The 13,257-nt window shown below is 41.8% G+C and overlaps 1 protein-coding gene across 2 annotated transcripts in view; it reads right to left on the reverse strand.

Moving 5' to 3' along the window:
• Positions 1-6: 6 nt before the first annotated feature.
• Positions 7-13,257, reverse strand: part of mkxa (mohawk homeobox a) — a 28,351-nt gene continuing 15,100 nt past the window's right edge. For both annotated transcript variants that reach the window (XM_023401873.2, XM_023401872.2), the window contains 2 exons: positions 2,059-2,092; positions 7-1,924 (listed from right to left, as the gene is read on the reverse strand). In XM_023401873.2, coding sequence (XP_023257641.1) covers positions 1,717-1,924; positions 2,059-2,092 — 242 coding nt within the window. In that variant the 3' untranslated portion in view covers positions 7-1,716. The remainder of the gene's footprint in view (positions 1,925-2,058; positions 2,093-13,257) is intronic.

Raw genomic sequence — 13,257 nt, forward strand, 5'->3', positions numbered from 1 at the left:
ACAGTCTGGGTTGTCAAAAAAATCAAAACTGCACAATTCATGAAGGAGTGTACATTTTGACACACATAAACAGTACCTTGAAGATATACATAAAATTAAAAAGTCGGCACAGAGAGCCAACTTCGGTTTCTCCCATAAGTCCACCAGTTTGTGAACTTGGCATCCCTCGCCGCAAACGTTTATACCATATGCACCGTACATAAGTACTTTCTATAAAAAAAAGATTCTTTCCATTGGATGACAAAAGAAGCTCTTAATGCGGTATGGTTAAGTAAAACCAAGTACAAAGTTTTGAACAAAAACAAAACCACACATATACAGACTCACAATAACAAATACTTTGAACACTTGCTCTGGCGACAAAGAGATAATACTGAAGTGTGTATTTTTGAAGACAAACAAAAAAAAAAGAAAGCGAGGGGGAGGAAGTCAAACTTTTAAGTCTATCCTCTGGCTTCTTGTAAACTGTAATTTAAATGTAATGCTAAACAGCTGAGAGGGCTGAGGATCAAAAGGCTGGGGGAGCTGGTGCTGGCTTTTTATTTATTTTTTAATTCACTCCGGACTGTCGTGTTCTGAGCAAGAAAAAGTGAAAAAGGCAACACTGTTCACACACACAAAAAAACACTGATACTGCAAAGCAAAAACATCCCTTTTAGGTCATGGCATTCTTCCATTAGAACAAATACTGTATTGAACCCTTTACGAGATGCCAGTGGATCTACGTAGACCTGTGTCGCTGCTGCGTAGGTGCATGTGACTTCATTTGGGTCCAGCTGGGAATTTGTGCACGTTTCAGCAACTAAAAGCCGTGATAAGACAGGAATCCTTTGCTGGTTAGTGAAATCCAAGGCTGAGATGTGGAGAACGTTGGCTGTTTATCGATCTTCTGCTCATGTTAGAGCGACTTATCTCTGTATCCAACAGTTCTTGATGGCCTGCCAGAAACAAGAGGCGGACTGAGACAAAACAGTGTTCAGTTTACAGTCAAAATGAAGACTCCAGTCAAAACAAGAAAAGAGAATTAATGCTGGGCATTTTCTGCGAGTGTGTTTCTGTGTGTGTCCGTGTGTGTTCGTGTGTGTGTGTGTGTGTGTGTGTGTGTGTGTGTGAGTTCATCAGTGCCTCAGATGGTGAGCTCACTCAGTTCTTAAGGCACAGGCTGTTATGGTGGATTTCCATTCACAAAACAAATCATGAATCACGACTGTGACACTAAACTTTGTAAAATATTCCTTCACAAATTCCAAATAGGCACCTCAGTATCTGTACTTTGCATTGACCACAGTCGGTGAGTTATTTGTCTAAATAACCAAAAGGCACTTTGGCAAAATACACATTTTGTAGCGTAAAAAAAGAAGAAATAAAAAAAAAAAATCAGACTCATCCAAAAATAAGTTAACATTACAAAAGTGTCTTGTTTTAGGAAATACTGCAGTGAGACTATCACCAACACTTGTCTATCGCACATTAACCCAGCAAAGAAAAGGATGGTCAAGGCCTCTGTTGCACTTTTTAAGACACCAATAACAACCAAAAAGAATGAGAGTTCTCTTTTTGTTCCACACTTCCTCGCCTCAAACACCCCCCATCCTTACACAACATTTCTCTTTTCATGTCGGGTGGGGGGGGGGGGGTTTATTTGGACTCTGGCGAGCTTGCTGAAACAGGAATGTTTGCTGGTTTGCATAGAGAGACGGGAGGGTGACGTCAGGGCTAATATTTCTGCATCAGCGGCACTTTAACAGTCTTGATCTCTGCTATATGGGAGGACTTCTGGATGATGCAGCTGGTGGTCCCCGAGGCGCTGTCCTTCCCCTGCGCCAAGTTGGTCAAGGCCATGGCGGCGTTGATCTCCTTCCAGTACGTCTCGTCTTTGCCCTTCACCTTCTCCTTTTGCGCAGCTGCGACGCCATTGCCGCCACTGATGATCAGCACAACATGCAAACATGCGCAGGGAAGAACAAAACAGAGCGGGGGGGGCATTAGAGGTCAGGTTGTAATGGATGAAAAAAGAGGATTTGATCTGGACTGCAAGGTAAGAGAAAGTCCACTCACCTGTCAAATTTACTTGATCCATGGTCTGTGGTTTCTGAAAGCACAAGAAGAAGAAAAAAAAGGTTAATTTTGCAGTTCTTTAGGGTCAATGAGGATTTATTGAAATCTAAAGAGGTGTGTGCGTGTGCACAGGCTTTTGTGTGAGGTCTGCATGTGTACACCGTGTCCTGTGCAAACATGTGTTGCTCTGTTTTCTCTCTTTACTCAGATGCTGGACAAAAAGGACGTTTTGCAAGAAGCCGTCAAGAAACAAGGTGACTAATAGGATCAAGTTGAAAGATGTTTCTTATGACTCATAAACTCCATTCTCTAATATTTTGTTCAAAAACAAATGGGCCCCGGCCAACGTAATTGAGTTGTCTGAGGAAATCAGATTGAAAATGACTGAGCGTAAAAGATTTGAGTGGGAATGAAAAGACAGCAAGTGAGTCAGTGAGAGAAAGATGGATGTCTGCTCGCTTTTTTTTTTCTTCTCTCTCTTCAAATGGGAGCAATCTCTATCTCATATGTAAAACATTAGCAGGGAATAGCAAAGTCATTAAACAATGAAACGAAACTTTTCTTCAGGGCAGCCGAGAGTGTTTACTTCAGCGTGCCGTTCACTCAGAGAGAAAGACCATGTGCACGTCTGTGTTTGTGTGTGTGTTTGCGCTGAACCTGTCCTCTCTCTCTCGGGCCCAGCTCTCGGTAGGTTTTTGCCCGGCAGTGAAAACGATGACACAGGCTTGGCGTTTTCATGAGGCATTAAAAGAGACCAGAGCATCTGGATTTCCTCGCTGTGCAGCTTCCAGGCGCTTTCTTTAAGTTAACTAAACACACAGCTAAGGCCCCGTGATCTTTTAAGAAGTTCAGTCTTGACCAGGTATAGCCGACTCGCCGACTTGAGAACGTTCAAAAGAGGGCACATTCTCTTAGAAATCTCCATTTAGTCGAAAGGCACCAAAGAGTTCGTCTTACCTACGTCCATTGCGCAACAATAAGTTCTTGCTCTCTTGCATGTGACTTTTTTAATCACCACCACAAACACATCTCCCAGCCTCCTGCAACCCCACGCCATGTTTCCCAGTAAAGCAAATGTCTAAACCTGAGCAGCCGTTTTAACGATCCCCTTCCCTGCGCCACCGTCACCGCAGCTCGACAGTGGACGGGCGTTCCTGTGCATTCCCTCCTGCTAATGAAAATCTGCACCCTTCATTTTGCGCTGGAATTTCATTCCCATGATAGTTATGAGGGACTGGAAAAGGTTGCACGAGGACACTGTGTTCGGGGTTTTAGCATTGTCACAGACGGCCACAGAGACGGAGAGCCAAAAACTCCAAACTCCTCTGGCGTCGGAGAAAGCACACACTAGATTTTTACCGTTCTGCTTTGTCACCTCTAACCTCGCCAAAGCCCTCCGTGGACTTTCCAAAGATCTGGATTCAGTGTCCAGGATTTTGCAAGCTGCCATAAGTGCCTAATTATTCCCAATGCCTTGCTCTGTTCCTCCCTTGTTTTCCAAAAATGTTCCCATGTAGCGTGACCCACACTGACGGTGCCGGGTGTGCAAGGCCCTGGGCTAATGTGGGCCTGATTATGAAATTTCCTGTAGTTTTCCCGTTTGTTCTGTAATAGGTGTATTCCACAGAGAGAGATAGACTTCACTCCCCAGTTTTCCTCTGCTGATCATTCTTAGACAGGAGAAGAGAGGAATGTGTGCGCACGTGTGTGAGGGAGATGAGGACATGATAACCCAGAAGTACAAACCACAGACTGAGATTTTCGGTTTTAGTGCGTCAAAGCGTTCCAACTAAATCCTCGCATTCTCCTCTTGTCACAACTCCCTGCCGCCCTATCTTTCCTTCTGCCTTTATCTTGTTTTATCTTGCTTTATTATTGATATTCCTCCGGTCCTTCATCCTCTGTCCTCCACTCGATCACCTCTTGCTGCAGCGGTCTTGCTGTAACACCCTCTGATCCATGTACTCGAGACTGACCATTCCAATGCAGCCCAGCCAAAACAAATGCAGTTTCCTTTCTATGCTTTAATAAAGGGTGACTGTGTTATGCTCAAAAGCTGTTTTTGAAAGCCCTTGATTTTATCCATCTCCTGTTTTTCTTATTCTCTTTTTAAAACCATTTTTCAGCCACTTATTTTTTTAGCCTAAATTGTGAATATCAGGTAGATACATGAGGACTGGAGGCATCCTCTCTGCACCCTCATCTCCATCTACTCTTGATTGTTGCCAGCGCTCCACAGCGGATTGGTCCTGATTAAAAATATGCACTGATCTCCATAATCACAGCGCTGTAATTATAGGCCAATTGCACTGTTTTCATGTGTTGTTTATGTTCCCCCAAGACATATTAGCTCAGTGTTTACTGCTGCGGTGCCCCGTGTATAGATTGGTTGGTGACAGCAGCGAAAAGGTCAAACGCGGTGACATCAAAGACAAACAACATGCAGAAGAAAGTGTTCTGTGAAGTGCGATGTGTGTTCCTGTCCATCCACAACCTTAAGTGTTTCCAGTGTCAGTGTGTGTGAAGCAGCCACTGTCCAGATGCTGCATTCGGAACATGCAAAACAGTGTTTTCAAGGGCCAGATGGAGAAGGTGTGGATGCAACGTTGACCCAAGCCATCCTGATCTCCAGGACCACCTCCCTACCCCCACCCCCCCTCACACCATCCCCTGTTGGACTAAGCATCAGTCTCTGCCTACGGGGACACCAGACCCCAGGATCTAGGAATGCACCACTGCATACAAAAACTCTATTTCCAAAGCCATGTGCCTAAAACATCTAAAACTCAGATTTTTTAAAACAAGAGTGGTGCCAAAGACTCAATAAATCACCAATAAATCACAGAGGACATTTTATTATTTTCTTTTTCTTTTTTCCCTGTTTTTTCTTTTCTATTTTTTTTCTTTTTTGCTTTCTACTTTGCTACCGAACACTCAGTCCACTTTGCTGTTGCCTTTGGGCTTCACCGACAGCGGGGTTTCACGGACCGCCAAAGGGGAAAGCTAAGAAGGCTGATGGTTTCTGGCGTCGTGGTGGAAGTCCAAAAATACTAGCTCACTTAGCATCACCGCGGGGTGATGGAGGGAGAGCAAAAAGAGGGTAAAAAAAAAAAAAAAACACACACACCCTGACAAGCTTTAACAAAACTTGGTGAAAATGAGGGAAAACAAGCAGGGGCTGACAAATTACAGGGGGAATGAGGTTACACCTGTTAAGACGACTGTGGAGGAGAGTGGTTGACTATCATCATTACCATCTGGTGCTGTTGTTAGCAACATACAACAATAAACAAGGCAGGCTAAGTTGCACAAACCGAGGGCTGGGCTGAATTTGGCAGACAAATAAACACACACACAAAACACAAACGTTTTATACGAGATTTAAGTTTCATGCTTTTAGGTGGTGGTCTTATCCAAAGTGACTTAGAATAAGTGTCAATTCTTAGGTCATAAATTAGTCATTGGTGGCTTTACAATGTTCCCACGACCATAAAAAGGAACGGAGGAAAGTGTTTTGTAAAACAGAACAGGTAAGAGGAAAGGCAAGATAAAGGAATGGTTTGACATTTTTGAGGAACGTGCTTAGTTGGTTTCTTTCATTAGCTATGTAAGGAGATGATTAGCTTAGCTTAACATAAAGACAGTAAGCAGGGGCAAAAACCTGGCCTGGTTGCAGCACCTCTACAATTTGTGGTTGAGATTTAGAGGGTCTTTTGTTTTGAAACTATTTGATGAATTTTGGCGAAGGCCCGCCAAGCTGTTTCCTCCTGCTTCCGGTTGTTACGCTAAGCTAAGTTATCCATTCCATCTTCACAGTTAATGTAGAGGCATGAAAGTGCCGTTGATCTTCTTATGTTTCTCAAAATGTCAAATAACTCCTTTCAGAACTTCGGTGTGAATATTACCTCAATATTACCTTACTAGCTTTTTCCAGAGCTTTAAAACCTTGTTATCACGTGACCAAAGTTTCATACAAGTATGAAACGAAAATTCCATCAATTTTTAAGAACAGTTGAAATCATAAAAAATAAAAGTTACCACTTTGTCATAAAGTCCTTTAAAGGTTTGTAAGTCGGAACATTTGGCTTTCTTAATGGTTAATGACTCATTTACTTATACCTTATAGATTACATTTAAAGTAATGTTATTATTTCTATTAAACCATTAAGTTTACAGCTATGAGGGTTAATAAGTAATTAATAAAGGGCTAATAAACCATAAAGTCTGCTCTCACTGTAAATAAAGTAATTGATAAATGGTCACAAGTTTCTCGGCTTCTATATATATGTCAGCAGTAAAACTTTAACTTTGTTAGTCATCAGAAATTACAAATGTTATATTATTGATAAATTCCATTAAGTCTGCTGTTAATCTTAATAATGACTTGATACATAAAAAGCAGCTAAATACTGATGTCCTGCTGCAGGAGGATAAACACCAGTCAGAGAGTTTTCTTGACAACGTGTCAGTGCAAAAGCTGTTCACAGAAATGCCTAAGAAGTATCATTCATTGATTTATTAACAATTAATACAGCCATTAGTTTTCACTAATAAACCCCTTATAACCCTGTTCGTATCAAAAAGTTGTGCGTTGCTGGGCAGAAGATGGACATAGTTTACTTTGACAGAAATGAAAAGATTATTCTACCACTGCAGGCAGACTGAAAGTTGGACACACAAACACACACACACACACACACACACACACACACACACACACACACACACACACACACATACACACACACACTAAACTGAGGAAATGATCTAAGCTGATTTCCCTTTAAGCACCTGATGAGAACCAGAGTGGTGTTGCAGTCTTGACAATCGGCTTGCCGCTGACCTGTGCAACCACAATACAGGTCAAGATGAGAACAGATCACAGAGTCATTAAGCAGCCTCTTTGTTATCTAACACAGCCGCTCCAGGGTCTGAGCATGAGTCAGGACTTACTGTCAACACAGGTGAGTCATAATGCTGCTCTGGACAGAAGTGTATTATCCTTAAGCCACACTTCACCTCCAGCAACGTCTGTGTCATGACGCTTACCGGATGTAAAGTCTCATTGAGATTACTGAATGTGCAGACAAGTGACTGCATGGACCAGTTGCCTCGAGCCAAATCTTTTTGATTCTGTCCAAAACAGGAAATGACAAACGCTTCAGGCGATTTACAGCGACGTTTATTGATGCTATCTTTGATTTGACACCAACCCAAGCCACAGTCTTGAGCGTGAGGTGCAACAAAGAGTGATCGCTCGCGCTTTCAGGCTCCCAGATCTATCTTTTATATGTTTCTTTAATGATCTGTGCTTTTTATAATGTCAAGAAGGGTCTGTAAATGAAGTTAGAGATGCCTTGGCACTTTGCTGCCTTGCATTCTGCCAACGCTGCTTCTATATTACCCCTCCCAGCCGTTTCTCTCTCTCTCTCTCTCTCTCTCTCTCTCTCTCTCTCTGTCTCTACGGGTGGTGAAAAGTCTGAGTCTGAGACTCCAAAGAACCAAACTGTCAATTCCACTCAGTTAGCCAAAGACATCATACACGGCGTGAATTTAATGCCTTCTCCATTTGCCCTGACAACGCTTTCATCACTTAAAAAAATAGTGAATAATTAGCTCTTATACTATTTAACAGAACATATGCACAGCGCTGCAGCCAGACAGATACTGAGCCTCTGCCCAAAAATGACTCTCCCATCCGCTGCATTTCTTTTTCTGTGTGACTTTTTTTCCGTGTCTGCCCGGCAGATGACACACTGGTGTGGCTGCGGTCGGGGCAGATAACCAAGACCCAGCAATGAGGATTGCCTTATGTCGTCTTGCTAGATGGAGAAATAATAACAGTGTTTCAGATGTTTAAACGCTGCCAGGTTGTCATTGTGTTTACGAGTGCCAGTAAACAGAGTGTAATCAGGGCCCCAGTAAATCAGCCAAAATGAGAAGAGTGTCTCGACAGGGAAGTAAATACGTTGTCATGGCAAGTGTGCGAGTGTCTTCTTTATGTGCTTGTGTGGATGTGTGTGTGTGGACTGCCAGGGTGTCATGAACAAACAACAAAAAAAAAGAAAAAAAAAACCCAGCCTCATCATGAGCAGAGATCGGGGTTTGGGATTTGGCGTGACAACAGATGATCGCATGAAAATGATCATCACAAAAAGATTGAAAAGCAGACAGCGATAGCATCTGAGGATCAGAGGGCTCATACTTCAAATACTGACTTCATGACAACAGGGACGCATCGCTGATGATGAACAGATGAGCCTGTTATCACTGCTCTGACACAACAGGTACAAGAGAGACAAAACAGAGCCGACCCATTTCATCACAGGTTTGTGAGTAACATCCTCGGGGGATGAGTGGCTGTTGTTTGCGGTAACAAAAAAACACACATCAGGGGGTAAAAAAAAGCAGAAACCACGAGTAAACATTATTTGGATTTTTAAGTGTTTTCATGTGCCCAAAAATATCCTTTTTTTTGGGAGCTGGAGGCCAAATGATATGTTTGTGCTGCACTCACTGCATCATTATGTTGCAATTCTTCTCAGTGGTAGGTTGTTGAATTGCCCTCTCACACTCCTGGGGGATTTCTGTGTGTGTGTGTTCTGTGTCCTCACTGGGTCACACCTCTGCTCTCTCATTAAACCTCACCCTCACTCTCTGCTCTCCTCCGTCCCGTGGGAACACAATGGAAGCCTATTGTTCTAGACACGGCTCAGTTTTTAAATGGAAACAATTTGTGTTTTATACAGACCAGGGCAGCGCGGCTTGGTTTCCCTGACTAGGCAGGCAGCTGTGCTTTCTGAGTCTGATGACCCGATTGTGTGTGTGTGTGTGTGTGTGTGTGTGTGTGTGCGCGTCCCAAAAAGCTTTGGCACGCTGATGATTTAAAAACGATCAGGTTGAGAGGGCTCATTATTCTGCACTCCTCCAGTTCTATGTTAGGGAGCTGCATATAAACAGTTTCTGTGTCGATGTTTGTGTGTTAACACTTCTCCGCAGGATGACGGCTCGAATGAACACTGTCTCAGTCTGCTGCTGTCTTCTCTGTTTGCCTCGCACCCAGCCTCTGTTTAGTGGTCGGAAGCCGATATCTCATCTTCCAGTGACAGAGGTTCACCATCAGGGTTTTTCTTTTTCTTTTTTTTTTTTTCTTCCTCACTTTCTCTGTCTTCTTATCCACCTTTCCATTCGCATGAAGCTGCACCACAGCTTGATGCCAGGATTATACCTCACCTCTGCCAACTCCCAGTCGTTCCCACCATTGGACCAGCCACACCCAGAGGGACACTTCACAGCCTCTCAGCTCCATCACTGACGACTCCACAGAGTGCAAATGACTTTAGAGTATGTGTTTGTAATATAGTTGGCTAGTTAGTTATATTATCTATTGTGTCATGCACATTATATGACACTGAAATTTTATTGCCGTGGTTTAACAAAAATAAATTTACAATCTCCTGTTCAGGTTCCTATAGAGATTTCTTATAACCATCCATCCAGAAAAAGGAAAGGGAAACAAAAGTGCATGAGCATAACTGTGCACATGGAGATGACTTTTTTCAAGAGGAAATTTGTTTTTAACTATGTTTGCACCAAACCTCAACAGACCATCTTTCTTTATACGTGAGGAATAATTTAAAGCTCTTATTCGGACACATGCAAGAACCAGGGTGGTGGAAGCATCTGTACATGCATATGTGGGTATATTTATCTTTTGCTACACACACATATACACACCAAGACACGTGGACTACACTTTGTTTGTACACCATCACCATCCTAAACCCAAGTCCTCACTCTAAACCTACTTTAAAGGGTCACTTCAGCCAAATTACGAAGCGACTTTTCGACTTGCTCCTGTCATAAAGAGTGATGAAGATACCTGCTTCAGCCACCTCGATACAAGGGAAGTGACTGGAATTTCATCCGTGGTGCTCACAGCAGTGAAAAAATAACACTTTCACTACATAAAAAGAGGCTACATTGATATAAACTATATTTTTATATCACAATTTCAAACAATAGAAATGAGCAACAAATTTCATGTCATTAAATCCCTATTAATATGTTGGTTATCAGATGTAGAACTCATCAACTAAGAGAGCTAAATGAAGAACAGCATAATGCTATGAGTTCTCTGTGTAGTTGTTTTATCTAAGCCAATTATCCTTTTAATAAAACTAAAATACTTTTAACAATTTATCATACTCAATTCTTTTAAGTAAAATATTTATCTATGAATCTGCACAGCAACTCAGCCTGCTGACTTCTTTTTTTCATAGTAACTGACAATAATTTCAATTAATATTGTATAATTATAATATATTTTACATAACAGTTACCTACTTTGTTAGATTGTTGGAAAAAATTTCTAATAAAAAAAAGGTTTGAGAGGTTCGGGAACCACTGGTCCACAGCTGGAAGTGATGTCTCCGGATTATCCAGCGTCACAAGGACACTGATTTTGGAGAGACAACTTTACTGTTGAATTTTTCAAAGGAAATTTTTGAATACTCCGAGGAGCAGAAATAAAATCCTCATCATCTCCATTGCTCTGGCAGAAGGTAGAAGAAAAGAAAACTATCTCCATGGCCAGACAACACTATGAGTAAGTGCAAAAATAGCAATATTTTTTTGTAATTTGGGTGAACTTTGCCTTCACAGTGGTTTAATTGTTTGTCTCACTCGATCACTAAGTCCAAGTTTTATGTCTAAAACAGCCACTTAAAGTCAGGCCAGGCCAGCTGCCCTCACTCTGGCAGACTTCCCTATCTTTATGAGAAGAAATTCAAGAACTTACGCACACTTATGCACACACTCATTTCTTCCAACCACACGCTCTGTGTCTCTTAGTCACTGCCACCATGTTGTCTTTTTCTCCAACAGGCCACTGCTGGAGAAACTCAGCTCTTGATCTGGATGGAACAAGTGCCTCCCTCTCCTCTCCTCTTCGCATCCCCTCCACACTGACTCCCGAAGCCCAACCTGAACCCAGTGAGTCTTGGCAAAAACTGCCGTCTTGGAACAACATCCCTGACATCCTCCTCTCTCTGTCTTCCCCTTCTCCTTTCCTATGAAAGTGTGGAAAGACCAGTTTTTAGCCAGTTAATCCACATCTCTGGATTCCAAAGATGTGGAGCTCTCAGCCATCACTGTCTTGGAGTGTTTCATAGTCACCGAGAGGCCCCATGTTGAGCATTATCTACGGTAAATTACACCACGTGTCATCAGTCAGCAAATGTGACATCAGAGTCTTAAATCTGCCACAACAGCCACTATCCCTCAACAGCACTGCTGAATAAATCATCACAGTTGAAAAGGAAACAAAAGAGACAATAACGGTAAAGGAAATCCAGTATATCTTGTTAGTCAAAATATGAAAATAGCCAAGATAGAAATCTCTTTTTTATCATGAACAACCATCACATCTTTCTATCTTTATACCTCAAGAAAAGAAATCCAAACATTCTTCTTCTTTTCCACATTAAGACAACTTTTCTTCCATTCACCTGGACGACTCCAGAGCTCCTTAAGTGCCACTAAACTCTCCAGGTTTCAATAACTGTCTGGCGCTCACTGCAACCTAATTTGAAAGGCCCTCAGGATCTCAGCTGCTGCTGTCAAACGCTGCTGTTTTCATTGAACAGATTTCTGAGAAACGTATGTGTTACACTGCACCTGACTTGGAAATGAGCTACTTTACTGCTGCGTTGTATGTCCAAAAGACTCTGGCTTAGATATCTGTTGATGAGAAATGCCATAAACACATAATAACAGACAAAAATAAATAATTAGACCATTTTGGCAGCATTAAACACATAAATTCAATGTATAGCCATGCCAGACATTCCTATGTTCCTCTCAGGATGAATTGTAATAAAGTTGGTGATCCCTTAACTTTGTTAAGCACTTTGGTTTATAACCAAATCACTAAAAAACTAATGCTATTCCAATCAGCCTCAACTGTCTTTTGTATTTATCATTAAGTAGCAAATGTTAGCATGCTAGCATGCTAAACTAAGATGGTGGACATGGTTAAAACACTGGTAAACACCAGCATATTTACATTGCAACATGTTACTTCAGTACAGCCTCACAGAACTGCTAGCACGGCTGTAGACTAGTGGTCTTGTTAAATTATACAGAGTAACATGCAGCATGGAAACAATGACAGAAAATGGAAAAACAATAAAGATGCCGTCTAAAATTATTTTTAGCCATGCTAGTAGTAGTTTGAAACATATCAATAGCTGTTAGTTGGACTGTCAAGTCTTGTGGTTTTGAGTTAGATGTCTTGACAACTTTTGGATGGATTGCCACGAATGAATGAATGAAATCTAATAACTTCGGTGAGCTAACTAACTTTTGATCCGACACTATCATGGGATCAAAGTTTGTCCAATAATAAAATCAAACCTGCAAAACTTTAGACATTCCCATCTGCTTCAACTGGACTTTGTGTTGTCGGGTGTAATTAGCTAACATTAGCATGATAACACTCAAACGTTACCTTCTACAAATCAGCAAATTAGCATTTTCATTCTGAGAATTTTAGCATGCCGATGTTAGCATTTAGCTGACATAGCTGCTAACATGGCTGTAGACCCTTAGTCTTCATCAGAAAATCAGGGGGAAAAAACATTGTTATCTTAATTTAATAGATACACTTTTGACTGAGGCACATTAAAATCAAATTATTGGAAACTTGCTGGTGGCCACTGACTTGCTTTCAGCTATCTGTACTTTTCCACATCAATAGAGACATTGGCAAGCACTCTCAATTCACCATCAGGCTACTGTGCTCAGCTGTAACCAGAGTCCATAAAGGAGAGAACCTGAGAAAACGTAGCCCTGTCAACCTCGTGTAAAATGTCTGACCGAGATCTCTTAGTCTCCATCCGCAGAAACGTTGGGAGTTATTTGGCGTATAATGATCTATATGATATCAGACGGGGCGAAATCTGGTACTGAGCAAGAAGAAAAACATTCAGCCAGATTCCTGCCATTTAATATCCCATTAAAGGGTAATTTGGCATGAAACCCCTGGCATGTGTGATGGAATTCTACTGCTCCTTGTGTTCAATGAAATTCCCCACAGGCTTTGGCCTGTAGGTGTGTGTGCATGTGGCTGTTTGTACTGGATGTGTGTGTGTGCCTGTGCTTGTATGAGGCCTGTGAATGGTACATGAGTGTGTGCGT

This window comes from Seriola lalandi, unplaced genomic scaffold (genome assembly GCF_002814215.2).
Source record: "Seriola lalandi dorsalis isolate HSWRI2012SDOR001 ecotype SW California unplaced genomic scaffold, Sedor1 jcf7180002053798, whole genome shotgun sequence".
In the NCBI taxonomy this organism is placed as follows: Eukaryota; Metazoa; Chordata; class Actinopteri; order Carangiformes; family Carangidae; genus Seriola; species Seriola lalandi.